General features: G+C 35.3%; 1 protein-coding gene across 3 annotated transcripts in view; it reads right to left on the bottom strand.

Annotated features, from left to right (window-relative positions):
• Positions 1 to 269: 269 nt before the first annotated feature.
• The window catches only part of Tmem161b (transmembrane protein 161B), a 66,473-nt gene continuing 51,719 nt past the window's right edge, over positions 270 to 15,023 (bottom strand). Inside the window, exons 6-12 of one of the 3 annotated variants that reach the window (XM_027401782.2) lie at positions 11,315 to 11,466; positions 10,790 to 10,850; positions 10,103 to 10,243; positions 7,371 to 7,484; positions 3,540 to 3,714; positions 2,571 to 2,667; positions 270 to 1,508 (exon numbers count right to left, since the gene is read on the bottom strand). In XM_027401782.2, coding sequence (XP_027257583.1) covers positions 1,237 to 1,508; positions 2,571 to 2,667; positions 3,540 to 3,714; positions 7,371 to 7,484; positions 10,103 to 10,243; positions 10,790 to 10,850; positions 11,315 to 11,466 — 1,012 coding nt within the window. In that variant the 3' untranslated portion in view covers positions 270 to 1,236. The remainder of the gene's footprint in view (positions 1,509 to 2,570; positions 2,668 to 3,539; positions 3,715 to 7,370; positions 7,485 to 10,102; positions 10,244 to 10,789; positions 10,851 to 11,314; positions 11,467 to 15,023) is intronic. The other 2 variants (XM_035440483.1, XM_027401783.2) reach the window with 2 other exon arrangements.

Genomic DNA, 15,023 nt, shown 5'->3' with positions numbered 1-15,023 from the left:
ACTTCAATGTGATTGCTTTTATTTTATCTTACTAAATCTTATTTTGCTACACTTAGTTGTTGTGTCCTAGAAGCCTGTTTTTTCTAATGAGAGACAGAAACAGGGTGGATCTGGATGGGAGTACAGGTGGGAAACAATTTATGTTTTAAAAAAGGCAACAATCCACCCCCCCTCAAAAAAGAAAAAGAAATTAATTTGGAAGAAATCACCTAATCATCCATAACATTATAAGTACTATCATATATGCACAACAAGTAAATCACACTCTGTTGAGCTTTAAAAAATGTATTTTAATCTCATTCCAAACAAAATTTCTAGATACAAATACATCTTATTCAAATCAGTTTTGAACATTCTGCAACTTAAAATATTATAAGGATTCAATATTTTCATCTTTTATAACCTCAATATATTATATATTTAATATATAATATGAACACAATACATATACAGTCAGCAGGATTACAAAGTAATTTTTAAATCTGATCAGTATTGATAAATATTTTTAGATTAAACGTAACTATGTAGAATCAAAGTAATAAAATACAGCAGACCCAAAATTAACAGTGAGACTGCAAATGTTCAGATAGCCAATCATTTGAAAAGAACTTTCAAGCTTGGTGGCATACGTTTTAAACAGTACTTTTGCTACTCTCAAGTAGCAGTACTTGTAGACATTAGGCATTTATATCTCCATTCAATTTAAAATGACTATGCAGCTTTTCTTACTGTAATATACAGCAGCATTCTCTTCCTTTCTGTTGGATTTTTTGTTTGTTTGAAGATTAATAGATTACCAACAGAAGTGAGTTTATGTCTTTTCCCTCCCCTAGAGCATGGCTCAGTTTGAAGATTGTTCTATAGGCAGCAACTAAGTAATAACAGTACCACAACACCATGAAGAGTAACCAGTAACTGGAGTCCTAAGAGTCTGTTGGAGGTTTGCACTGTAAACCAAGGTAATCAGAAGGATTACCCCTGCAGATAGCCCTCTCCCATTAGTTAATACAGTGAGTTATAATTCCAATGCCACAGTGTAACAGTGTAACAACCTATCCTGGGATTTTTAAATATCACAACATGGATTCACCCTGAGAGTACAGAGGAAGCACTGAAAACAAGACACTCCAATAATTCTTTTTCTCCTTTGTATTTGCATTCTTCTTTTGTCAACCCTTCAAGGGCACAACTATTTGAATTTGAAGTGTGACTTGGACATCCATTTTTGACTGAAATTCATGCCACTGTCAGATACTGATGATAGAAAAGCCCAAAAAGGCTTGTGGAAAAGAGGCAAGCTGCAATCCACCATGTCAAAAATGACAGAAGTCCCCGAAAAAGGAGGGGGGTGAAGATGGTTTTTAAGCTGCTCAGTGCCACGGTGATTTGTGTAACAGTCACCTTCATCTTCCCATCAGTTGACGGTAGTTCAGACACAGAGTTGGAAGGGAGGTTATTCACTGGCAAGGGAGAGACAGCTTCTGGATAAATCCCCCAGGAATGATTGCCTAGAATATTCAAGACACAAACTTGATAAAACAAGCAAACAAACAAAAGAAAACCTTACATCCCCAACCCGTATTAGAAATCATTTTATGTTGAAAACAAAGTAACAGTCTTCTATTTGTTATATGAACACAATTAACTGAACCATATTACAGAATGGTTTTTAAAATAAAATTATTAAAAACCAAGACTGACAAGACTCTCAGTTCACTGCAGTAAAATCTGGAAATCCTTAAGCTATGAATTGACTGCTTTTCCTGACAACAGACTCATTCACTTCCTAGAAATCCTTTCTACCTCTACAGCATCACAACAAATGTCTTTCTGAGAAACTACGGATGACGTCAATGTGAACAACTACTAGTGGCTTTCAAACTGGTTTCATCATAAGCTTTTCTACCTTGCACAGGATATGACTCACACAATGTAACTGAGCTACCTGGCTGGTACAGGACACAGGTTTTAGGGCACAGGTATATTTATCATCAGCTCTGTGCTATGAGTGAACCTATTGAGATCATATTTAAGAGTTTCTTGGCGCTTCTAAGCCTGCACAATAGCAGGCTGCCCAATCTAAGAGAAGAAACAGGGTAACAACGGGCAGTTCCAGGGCATTAACATACAAGGAAACTTGATAGTTTAGACCTCCCTTACTTCCTGAAAATCCTTCATCCTTCCTACATTAAGTTGCCTAAAGTCAAACTCTCTACACATTCCTGCAGTCTAGTCAAGTTTACAAAGACTTTGTAATAACTAAATGTTAGGCGCTAACAAACCTTAATTCACTTACTTGTACACTAACATCTAAACAAGTGCTTACCCACATTAAGTGAGAAATCTGGAAATTAACATTAAAATAATGACCCTTACAATCAGAAAATAAGAAAACCATATACTGCTGGGCTTCTAAAATCAAGACAAATCAACTTCTACAGATAAAACTTTCCTCCGATTCCTCCTAAAGCTATAATAACCACAGCAGCAACATCATGACCTGCATTTCTTTGCCAGTAACAGAAAGGGAATTAACTATAGGTATTTTCCAGTTGCCATGACATGCCTACCTAGTGTTTTCAAAAGCAGAGTTGTGTGAAGCAGCATTACCAGAGGGGCCACATACTGCAGGGCAATGACACAAAGGTAATAAAAGACTCGAGCCACCTGCAACCAACAACATGCTTAAGTATCTAATACAACCGACATGTTACAAGTGAATTAAACTTTCATAAGATCATCCAGCTGAAATGCTTATACATAATCCTTTCATGAGAAGAAAGCTAAATATCATTCATTTATATTCATTATACAGGTACCCTGATTTAAGAAAGGCTCAACCCAGAGATAAGCTCTTAGAATTTGAAAATACTACAAAATTTTTAGAGAAACATTTCAAAGGTAAAACAAATTACTAAAATCTCTATGGAGAGCTACTTAAATATCTAGGTAAACAACTGTGACAGGAAGGCATGTAAAACATGAACTTATAGATAAATAAAAACTCTAAAATTTCATTCTATATGAACATACTTGGTGTCAAGTTTTGAATGACATGATAATATATGAAACATAAAGACAAAACACAGGGGCCCAAAATTATAGTAAGTCTAAAAAGAAAAAGGACTAGATTATGGGCCAACTATAATGGTGATAGATTATTCACATTTTTCTTCTTTAAAAATCTCTGCTAAGTACATACAATTCACATGGAAGCACATGGAGGAATGTTAAAAGCAACAATCTGAGGCACTGAATTTCCCACCCTTCTAGCCATGAGGTCTAGACAACATTTTATAATACCTTTCAGATCATTAGATGGGTCCCCAGCAACAGGGTTTGCCACAGCTTTACAGCACCCACCCATATTGACACTTAACAGCACCAAAGGCAGGAAGACAAGCCAGACCCTTGCTCAGCACCAAAATCAGGTAAGAGCTCTGACAAATATCAGCTTACAGCTTTTACACCTGTTTACTGTAAGGATATGAGCTGGCTTGTGCCAATTTTGTTTTCATTTTGACTGTTACATAACTTACCATTTTCTGTAGCTCAACTGTACTTATTCGGCCTGCTTCTTTCTTCATTTGATCTACGCATTTCTGGGCCAAGTTTAAATATGCTTGTAGGTGACTTCGCATCATGGCCAACCGCAAAGCACATAACAAGATTATTAACCAGAGTCGCAGAGTATCAAATGTGGCTTCTGTCATTCTATAGATCAAAAAGTCGATACGATGCTCTCAGGGACCACAATATACTAGCATAGCAGCTCACAATGTAGGGTACAGAAAACCTCTACTTTCCTAGTCAACTGGTAGACCCGAACAAAGGTTCTATTCTGCCAATAACTTATCTAATGGCTTCTTCATATGAGCAAAATAATTAAGCAGATAAATGTATAATGAAAGCACAAGTCACAACAGAGGCCCCTTTATATCTCTATCTATGGAAGAAATGTACGCTATAACCCAGGTAGTGAGTCTCAATGCTTAGAGAGAGTCCCTAAGGGGACCATAGGTGATCAAGGAGGAACTAATCAAGACAATAATTTGCTGTAAGTTTTGCATGTTTATATACTTATTTGGTTGGAGGGATTTCAGCCTATTCAGTTTCTAATTAGGACCACTGAAAACTAAAAAAATCTTCACATATTACAAAGATCCCTCAAATTTCTCTAAAAGCCACTTAATTAACCTATTATGTTCTAAGTAGTGCCTTAAACTGAGTTTACAATTTTAGTACATCTTTTAGCTCAAGATTAGAGGGGACTGGGGGAAACAGGGACAGGTGCATCCCTGAAGCTCACTGGCCACAGTCCAACCAAATCAATCAGCTTCAATGATTCTCTGCCCCAGAAAAATGCTATAGATTGTGATCTAGGAAAGACACCTGATGTTGACACTGGCACTCCATATGCATGCACACACATGCAGCCCACACACACGTGCACATACTCTCACCTTCACACACAACTTTTCACTTTTGTGTGTTTCTATCCATTCTACCATCTATTTCAGGAAGCATCTTCTTAGTTCCAGCTCCTATTTGGGCCATCAGTATGTGCTCATCAACAGTCATGCTACATACCTTGGGATTCGTGCTACAGATTAGAGCAGTAGCAAGCTCTGTCCAGTCACTACCTGAAATTACTCGCAAGGTAGTCCCTTTCAAGCAGAAATCTTACAAAATAACAAAACCTTTAAACCTTGAAGGACATCAGAAAGTCTGCCTTCAATACCAAAATATTTAAGCTTTTCCTAGTAGTCTAATTTCTGGAAAAATGTCCTAAGAGTATGGTTGTCAGCCTGGCTTTTTATGTAGGTTCCAGGGACCTGCACTCAGGTCTTGTGCTTACACAGCTGTCAACTTTACCAACTGAGCTATCTCTCCAGGCTGCAAAGATCAGAATAATAATACCCTATAATGACTCACAACAGTTCTCCCCTAAACATGCCCCATTACCACACTATCCCTTTGTTCAGCAGCAGTACCTGGGAAGTAAAGTAGAGGCCCAGAATAGGTGCTATGCAAGGTTACACTGTTAAACTGCAAAGGACAAGAAAAGGCAGGGAAGATATCAAAGTGTGATTCTGTTTAACTGTCAGAAATGGAAATGAGACAAAGCTTTCTAATCTATAATCTTTTGTTTCCTTTTTCGGGGTTATGAATGTACATGGATATAAAACTTGAATGTGTAGGCACTGTTGTCTAGAAAACAAACACATAATATTTAACAATACATTTTCACTACAATATGAGACAAATGAACCAGTCACATAGAAGAAACAGTATACAGGATGAAAGGGTATCTGCAGCCTTGAAGCTTTCCAAGGGACATCTGAAAATCTGTTCCCTGGAGTGTAGAACAAGAAATGACTGGTAGCACAATGAAGAAGGCTATTTCACAGCCATCAAGGAAAACAAAGTTACTAGAATAAAAACAAACTGAGTAACTCTTTTTATAAGTTCAGGCTTTGGTATAACAGCTAAGTGTCTTCTAATTCATATAACGTACCTTAGTATGAATGACTAAGTGTCTGATAATGTGATCAGATGGGGTATGTCAAGAAGAAATCTGAGCTGGTGTAAAACAATAGGTCAAGAACAGGCAGAAGCCAAGTGTGGGAGCTCACACCTTACACAGTCGTCCCTGGGAAACCTGAGCTACACCTGAGACTCTATCAAAAAGAGAAAAAGAAGCCCAGGTATGAGATGAAGTTGAGGCAGAGGCAGAGACAGGTGATCTCTGCAAGCCAGCTGGGGCAGCAGTAAGACCTTGTCTCAATCAACCAATCAGAGAGATTGGGAAGAAGGGATTCTCCCCAGATTTCAAGGTAATAATGAGCTTTATGATAACTACTGATTTTTTCTTCTCAGGCTATAAACACAAAAAGGCTGCACATACCTATGCTTTACTTTTCCAGTACTGTATCAGAATACATACATGAATTAACATCCATTTCCAAATTGCACAGCACCACATCTCTGCTTCTGACTACAAATACTTTTCCATATACTAATGTGTTTATGTAACAGAAACAGCCATCATTTCCTTTTTGACAGATAGACAGTCATTATTTCATCATTTTCCACAAGGACATTGGAATTTAATAAAATTTTAAACTATATTATTAACTCACAACTAAAGAAGAATGAGCATGCTTATGGTTATAATTCTGATTATTTATAAAATAGGGCAGAAGCCAAGATGAGACAAAGGAGGAAAAAGTTTCAGCAAGAAGACCCCAGCAGAGGCATAATCCAAATCTGCTTCAAGTGAAAATTTCAGTGAAGGGCAAACTAGAGTTCAAACTAGCTGTGTGAACCTTTCCAGAACTGTAGCATAATTCTACAACATTGTACCTAACACACAAAGTAGCTATTAATGTCTTTCAATAAATTGCTTCTATATCCTTGACAACTTATCCTGCTAAAACATAGTTGTCTAACTGAGGATATCTGAACAAGTATTAATCATAATGTTAAGACATTATTTTTAATTTTCCTAAGTATGTTGTAGATAAAACTTCTCATTTGTTAGAGATGGAAATTGCAGTACTTATTGCATAAAATATGTCTCTAATTTATTTGAAAACTATTTTACTCCCCCAGTTACCCCCCCCCCCCCAAAAAGACACGAAGCAAAAGGAAATGGTAAAAAATTTCATGGATAAGGAAATGAATACCACTTATATTTCCATCGACATTACTTTTCCTCCATAAATTTCACAATAGAACAGTAGGCAAAATAACAAGAAAAATGTTAAGCTGACAATTGCTGTGTACAGGCTAATATTAAAGTAGTAATCATCAGCATTCATGTCAAAAAGATCAGGAATGAGTTACATGATGGCCTGCAGCTTTAACTTCAAAAACTTTTCAGCATGTTCATTAATATTAAGAAATAAAGTACCCCATGTTGGACAGTGGTGGCGCATGCCTTTAATCCTAGCACTTGGGAGGCAGAGGCAGGTGGATCTTTTTGAGTTTGAGGCCAGCCTGGTCTACAAAGGACAGCCAGACCACACAAAGAAACCCTATCTCAAAAAAAACCAAAAAAAAATTATAAACAAAGTACCTCAATTTACCAAAAAAAAAAAAAAAAAATTGAAACAAATAAACAACACTTAGCTATAAGCCAGGCTTGGTAGTGGCATATGTCTTCAATTCTAGTACTCAGGAGACAGAGAGGCAGGCAGATCTGTGAGTCGAAGACCAGAATGGTCTACATAGTGATGAGTTCTAGGACAGCCAGGGCAAAAAGCAAACAATCAACAAACCTATCTAAATTATGGCTAAGCGGCACTTAGTAAAGCAGCTTTGATTTATAATGAAACACAACTCGGTGCTCAAGTCTCCATACTTACAAAGGGACACTTTCTTTCCCCAGCGGTGGGTTCATGATGTAGTCTTTGGTGATTGGCTTTACCCAGAGCAGAACCATAAATAACGGTGCTAAGAAGTTGATATGAAGTAATGTTCTGAAAGAATACAAGAAATAAACATAAAGATTCAGAAACAAAACGTGCAAGTAAAGTGTAACTTGCATACTACAGTTTTAGTCATTTACTGTTAATCTGAGTCCTTAAGAAATTAGTTTTTTTTCAGTTTTTCAGATGAGAACATGTAAATGTAGAAAGTTAAATAAATGGCCAGAAGGATATCTTAGGACTAAAACTGAGGTTTGTTCACTTCTACTCTAGAAGCATTTGTCAATCCCTTATTAAATCTGTGGTTCAACAAACAGGTATTTTAATGATTCTCTAACTTCCTGTAGTCCGCAATTCCAATGGCAGATACACAAGTCATCTGATATTTTTCAGCACAGCTGAGTAAAATGCTTGCTCATTATTAATAAATAAATGACAGTGATCAGCAAAGTCATGCTAGGCACACGGCAAATGAAACACAACTTATAACTGAGAAACCTTCCAAGGAAATGGTCATTTACAATGTTAAAATTACACCATCAAAATTATGTTATTCAAAATTTATATTTCTTCTTGGACTGTTACAAACACAGCTGAAATTAACTTCTTTATCTTATTCAAATAAAGATGATCGATCTACTTTTTTTCTATTTTTAATTTTGTGGAACAGCTATTGTTACCCAGACTAGCCTGGCCTCCATCCACGATACTCTCTGTCTCACAGGGCTGGAATTACAGACATGAGCCACCACAGCCATCCTTGCTTTACTCATGACAAGGCTACACTCCTAATGCAGCAAAGGGGATTTCAGGATTGAGCTACAACCTCACTGTTAACTAGTACTTAAATTTGTATCCTACGGACACACATGGCTGTTAAAAATTTTGTTTTAGGGAGAAAAAGGCAAACTTGACAGAATGTTTTATTACAACATACTGTTTTCAGTATCAAGAAATGATAGTTTAATTTCATTATTAATTAATTTCATTATCAAGAAATACAATTTAACACCAGACAGGGTTTAACTACAGGCTTTAACACACACACAAACACACATATTTTAACACATTACTACATACAGGACACAGGGCTGAGTCGGGAACAGTGAAGTATGAAGGAAAGGCGGTTACAATCCCTATTATATACAAGTCCTAGAGCCTTGCCACAGAGGTAGACAATGCTGCTGCTCCCTTGCTACTCAAGTTACTCACAACAGAACTAGCTGGCCCCAACTGCTAGAACATGGCAGAATGCTGTACCACATACAGCATGAGGATATAGTAACCTGGAAATAAAACAAAACCCCAAATCCCTAAAGGAAAAACACTTAAGAAGCAGCCACATTTTACTGAAGGTAGATGTAACCACCCCCATCCCCAACCATCACTAAACGCTTTATGTTTTATAAAGTGGTTCTTTCATCCCACAGCCTTGGTAAACCATCGAGGGCAGGGAAGAAAGAGCAGTATTAGGTATGCAGTGTTGCTAGGGAACACTCCAGTATCAAGGAGGAGCCCACAGCGGTTTCAGTAGCTTGAGAAGGGCTCCCTCCACCCATCCTTTTCAGCTTATTTAAATCATAACACTGGGGTTAGTGGACTGCAGTGTGTGTATAGAGGGGCAGGGGGGAACCAGGTTTTGTCCTAAAAGAAGCCTTTAGAGAGATGGGCAGTGGGAAAAAGGCAGGACATAGTAAAGAGCATGCTGGGGGGGGGGATGGAGTTGTGTGTAATGGGGTGGAGGACTAAGACAAGTAAACACACACTAAACATGTAGAAAAATGGAGTCAAGGAGAAAGCGTGAAAATTAAAGAACATAGGTAAAAAAATAAGAATGCAAGGGCAGAAGAATCAGCATCATTAAATAGAGTGTATGAGAGAACAGTAAGTTTAGAAAATATGATTGCTTGGAGAAGCTTAATGCCTGAACACGTGGATATAAAAATAGAGTATTTCAAGAAGGGCTTGCACTGCAGGTAAGACAAGAATCTGGATCTAAACAAAAGTATACACAAGCTCACTTTTTTGTTCATAAACAAACAAACACCCCCCCAACACAAAACTAAAAAACAAACCCTGAAATAACTACAAAGAAAATAGCAAAGGGCTTGGAACGATAGGCAGAAATTTAATGTTTTCTGCATTTCAGAATCAAAATAGAATTTGATGGTTGAAACTAATTTGCTGTAGGATATGGCACATTATTTGCAATCTCAAAATAAAATAGTGAATTAGTCTAACACACAGATCAACAACTTGATGAAAACATTTCTTACAAATATAACTCTCTAAGGTTTAAAATATTTAATATCTTAATTAAAAATATTTGAACAAACATGCAAATTTTAAGTATTTTTAAAAAAAATTAAAAAAGGAAATTCCCACAGATCTTCAGTTCCAATACAGACTGAAATATAAAATCTGTGAATTAAAAAGAATATAAACAGTGGTATTTTCAAGTAGAAACACATTTAACAAAAAATGTATTTTTAACACAGGCTTAAAATTTCAAAGACAAACTACTTATAGCTGAGAGGAAGTAGTGTAATATCAAATATTTATTAATATTAATTTTCAGTAAGATAACTTATTTTATCACAATAATATACCTTAATTAAGATGGAAAACATATATTTATCTGCATGTGTTTATGTACATTTTCCGCTTACTGTGTAATTTTTTCTGTTGCCAAATTCAGGGCATCCAGATGCATTTGAGCCAGCCGTAGTCCAGGAAATGTCAAAAAAGCCCCAATGAGTGAACAGAAAATAGCCAGGAAAAATTTGAAAGTAAGTTTTGAAACAGGACCCCTAAAAATAAATTTTAAAAAAAGCTGATAAATTTTTAGTTAACTTACCAAGAAGCCATTTTCCCCCATTCAGTTAATTTACAAATCACAATAACATCAGTACATCAAAAATATATGTACAAAATTCTGATCTTATAATAGATTTTGGTGAATAATAAGCAAACAATCCAAGCTACATATTCAGATGACAAATGGCTTGAATATAAGTTAGTTTTCATCTTTGGAGACAGTGGGATTATAACAGCAAATACAGCTAAGAATTAATGGAAGCTTCTAACGTCACAACTGTAAGAAGTATGAGTAAGCTGTCCCTAGAAGTGATGACTTGGGGCTGGAGATGTAGGTTTGGGGAAGCCCTAGCTTGTCTGCATGCATTAGCCCCTGTGCTTGATCCCAAAACTGAATGAGGGAGGGAGAGAGTGCATATTACTAGGAATTATTTTACTGTTTAAAATCAACTAATTATAATATATATTTACTATATAAAAACTTCTTTAAGAATGGAAAATGGAGAATTTAAGTAATGCTCAACTTTTCAAAAACTTACTGAGATTCTAAACCCTGCTTTTCAAGAAACTGCATCGCACTGTCTGAAAAATTTGTAAACCCTGTAGGAAAAAAGAGATTACTCTTATCATGAGGGTGAAATACAGACTCTCCTACAACAGAGCATCTTGTAAGTTAGTAACTAGCTTTGTGTTTGTGTGTGTGTTAACTAGTATGCTATAATGCAATAAAATCAGTTATTAGCAAGAACAGTCTCTAAAATATCCCTTTGATACTTGTGCATTCCATGAGAGCATAAAAGTTGAATTAATTCTTTAGCACTACATAAATTGATTTAACTTTAAGAAAAAACTAAGGCTGAAGTATTTTGGGGAAAGGGATAATAAAAATCTTAGCTAAAACAACAACAATAAAGATCTCATTGAAGATTAATAAAGGTTACCTAGAACAAAAAAATCAACCTCAATTTTAAGTTATTTAGTAGACATAAAACTAAGTTAAGTACTGAAATCAAAATTATACCACAGAAATAAAATTGATTTTTAAGGTTGTGTAAAACTATTACCTGTTTCAAGTCCAAACTCCAGGTAATTCTCTGTTACGATCAAAACTGCCATTGCTTTAACGAAGAAAAAAAATCCAAAGGTGACACAAACTGACCTTTCACCACCATCTTCTACTTTAAAATAGTGTGTAGTTAATGAAAATAGAACTTTGCTGCAGAAGGAAAAGTTCAGGAAAAACCACAAATAACTTGTGGGAACTATGCAAAACATCTTTACATGATGAAAATGCCAAAGAAGTAAACATTATCCACTTCCAGGTGTACTCTGGAAATAATGAAAACCTTAATAGACATAGGACAGAAACAGAGAGGAAACCTAATATGAGTTTATATTGATACATTAAGGAAAAGTACATTAAAATTAAGTTTTAATTACAGAATGTATTTCTTATTTATATGACCCAAATTTAATGTGGATAACTACAGAATTTTATGCTAACAGGTTCATACCAATAGTAGCATGAAAAGCAGGGGTAGAGATTTTTAGGCAGTTAATCTTACTGGGGATCTTTATCAAACATCATATTTATATTTATTATTTATAATTAAATACATAATACAATACTACAGGATTCATTTATAACCATTTAACAATCCAAAATTTGAAAATTACTAATAGCTGCTGGTAGCCTGTTATATGAAAACTGTTTAGGATCATCATTCATGAGGGTTAAACATGCTCACCTTGAAAATCAAACTAAAAGATCATGTTACCTGAGCCCCACATAACACACTCACTCATTTAATTTAGGATCAATCAAATATAACCCAAAGCTAGAACTTGGACCTAATGTATACAACTCATGTTTCTTGAAAGGATAAACCAAACACACAAAATAATGCAGCAAGTAAACAAATCTAGACACAAGCAACATCGACATGAATGTTATGTTATGCATTAGAAATAATGAGCTGTCATTTAGTGTGAGTCCTGTACAAAACAAAACACATTTAAAGAAACCCATGCTGGGGGTTAAGTAAAGACCTTAAAATTATGCATATTAGAAATGGCTGAGATTTAAGCCTAGAAAGTCATAATCGGGAGCCTGGGAAGTGACACTCCCTTATCTACCTCCATAAATTATACAAAGCACCTAAGAGTTATGTGTAGCCACTAAGAGATAAAAGATGGAATCTTTTCAAACTAGGTGTGCATTCTTGTTGTAGTTTTCAATGGTGGCAAGCTCTATTTTTTGCATTTTATTTTAATTAATCCATCAATGAAAGGATAAATGGTGTTGGGTTCCAACATAGGGCCTTCTGCTTTCTAGGTAGGTGCTGAGCCACGAAGACATAGGTACATTATGCTACATTATTTTTATATCACAGAATAAATCTTCAAGTCTTCTGAGTTTGGAAAGCTGATAATCACTTCAAAGTACAGAAAGACTTTAAAGAGCAATATTGACACTCATATCTTGTAATGCAGTACTTTGTGGTGCTTCTGTTTCATTCCTCCTAAAATCCCTACTATTACTTTATAAATCTTACTTGAGCATAGCATAGTAGTTAACGTTTTTCTACTTTGACTAACATCTACTCAATCATTTATAAACAGGGGAGAGTATATATACAGTGGCATTCCAAACTTACGCATGATTTTGTGCTATCAAGATTAACCAAATGATCATATTTCAATTAAAATGAGTCATAGGTTTATCAGAAGCAGATTTCCATGTTAAGAAAGATGATTTTTTTTTTTTTTTTTTTTTTTTTTTTACTTAGAGCTATAGAAAAGACTCTTCGAGGAACCAATGATGGGGGATGCACTTCTATATATATTCTATATATATGTTTCTCTTACTGGTTGATGAATAAAACACAGATTGGCTGATTGGTCAGGCAGGAAGTATAGGGAGGGAAAGGAGGTGAGGACAACTACGGGAAACATAGGCAGTTGGAGTCATCATGTAGAGCCCAGGAAGAGAGGGCACACAAGGCGTTCTCTGGCAAGCTAAGACCAAGTGGAAAGTGGAAATATATAGATTAATAGAAATGGATTAATAATTAAGACACAGCTAGCCAATAAGAAGCCCAAACCACTGGCCAACAGTTTTATAATTAATAAGTCTCGTGTATTTATTTGGGGCTCTCAGGGGCAGCAGAACCCTGCTGAGCCAGAAAACTTCCACAACAAACCAAATTATTTAATTAAATTTAATGTAATTAAAATGAAAGTGCTCAATCATGCATGTGTATGCACAGACACACAGACACACACACCCCAATAATAAACAAAAAAAGGCTATCAGTTTGAGAGAGAGTGAGCTAGAACATGCAATAGGTTGAAGGAAAGAAAATGGGGAAGCAATTTAATTAAAAATACTACATACATTGACAGACTATGACCCTGACAATGAATAGTCTCCAGTTTTAGCAATACACAGATAAATGCAATTCATCAAGTAGTTAAGATCAAAACACAGAAATAACATAATCACCTCAATAGAAAACCTTTGACAAAATCCAGCATCCCTTCATGATAAAGTCATGAAACAGTCATGGAGGAAACATATATCAACATAATAAAAATTATACTCAAAAAACCTATTGCTACCATCATATGAAGTGCAGAAAAACTCAAACTCACTCACACTAAGATCTGGAATAAGGTAAGCATGTCCCCTCTTTCCACTTTTATACAGTACAGTTTGAAGTCCTAGCAAGATAAATAAAACAAAAGAAGGAATTAAAAGAAATACAAATAGGAAAAGGACAAAACATACTTTTTTTGCAGATGTCCTAAGAAACCCTAAAAACTCAGCCAAAAAACTTTTAGAAATGACAAATACTTTCAGTAAAATGGGAGGATACAAAACACACAAAAAGTAATAGCCCTCCTATATACCAATGACAAACACATTGGAAAGAGAAAATCCCATTTACAACAGCCATAATAAAATAAAATTAAAATGCTTAGGAATAAACCAAACCAAGGGAAATAAAAGAACTCTTCAATGAGAACTTTACAACAGAGAAGAAAGAAATTAAGGAAGATATTAGAAGATTGAAAGAGTTTCCATGCTCATGGACTGGAACAACTAATCTTGTGAAATGGTCATCCTCCAAACAGCAACCTACAGACTGGAGTCAACTAGCTGTGTGTCAGAAGAAAAGAAAGGTTAAATGTATTCATCTAAATTTTAAACCACCTTGCATGGTCTAAGATCTTGGAGTTGCTTCATAGTTAACAAATTACAAACATGCTGTAATTTACATTTATTTTACTAGGTTAATAATGGAAAACTGTAAAGTAAGCTTTCTCTACTTCTACTTTCTAGCTTCTCAAGGAGAAGGCAATGTAATATATATGAAAGTCTCATACACAATTAGTTTAAACCATACATCTTAAGGCATTATTAACCACTTAGTAAAAGAATAAAGCCAACTTATGGTAGAAAACATGGAAGCAAACAGAGAAGAACAAAAAAAATCTTCAGGACTTAAGATTACTGAAACTTTTATCCATAGGAATCATAATTCTCCCTTTAAAAGTTAAGAGTTTGAGTATCAAGTTAAAGAGAAAACAATAACAAATTAGGAAACATTTTAAGTCTTAAAAGAAACTATCTAATTAACACATTAAATAATCTCCATCTAATTAACACAATAGCTAGAATCAATATAGCCAAAAGCACTTTTTGAGAGCAATGATAGGATTCCAGAACACAGATGGTCAAACTATTCCCTATTCCTTCCACCCTATTCT

Source organism: Cricetulus griseus, chromosome 2 (assembly GCF_003668045.3).
Source record: "Cricetulus griseus strain 17A/GY chromosome 2, alternate assembly CriGri-PICRH-1.0, whole genome shotgun sequence".
Lineage (NCBI taxonomy): Eukaryota > Metazoa > Chordata > Mammalia > Rodentia > Cricetidae > Cricetulus > Cricetulus griseus.
Note: the sequence above shows the minus strand (reverse complement) of the source record. Positions and strands in the feature narration are given on the sequence as shown.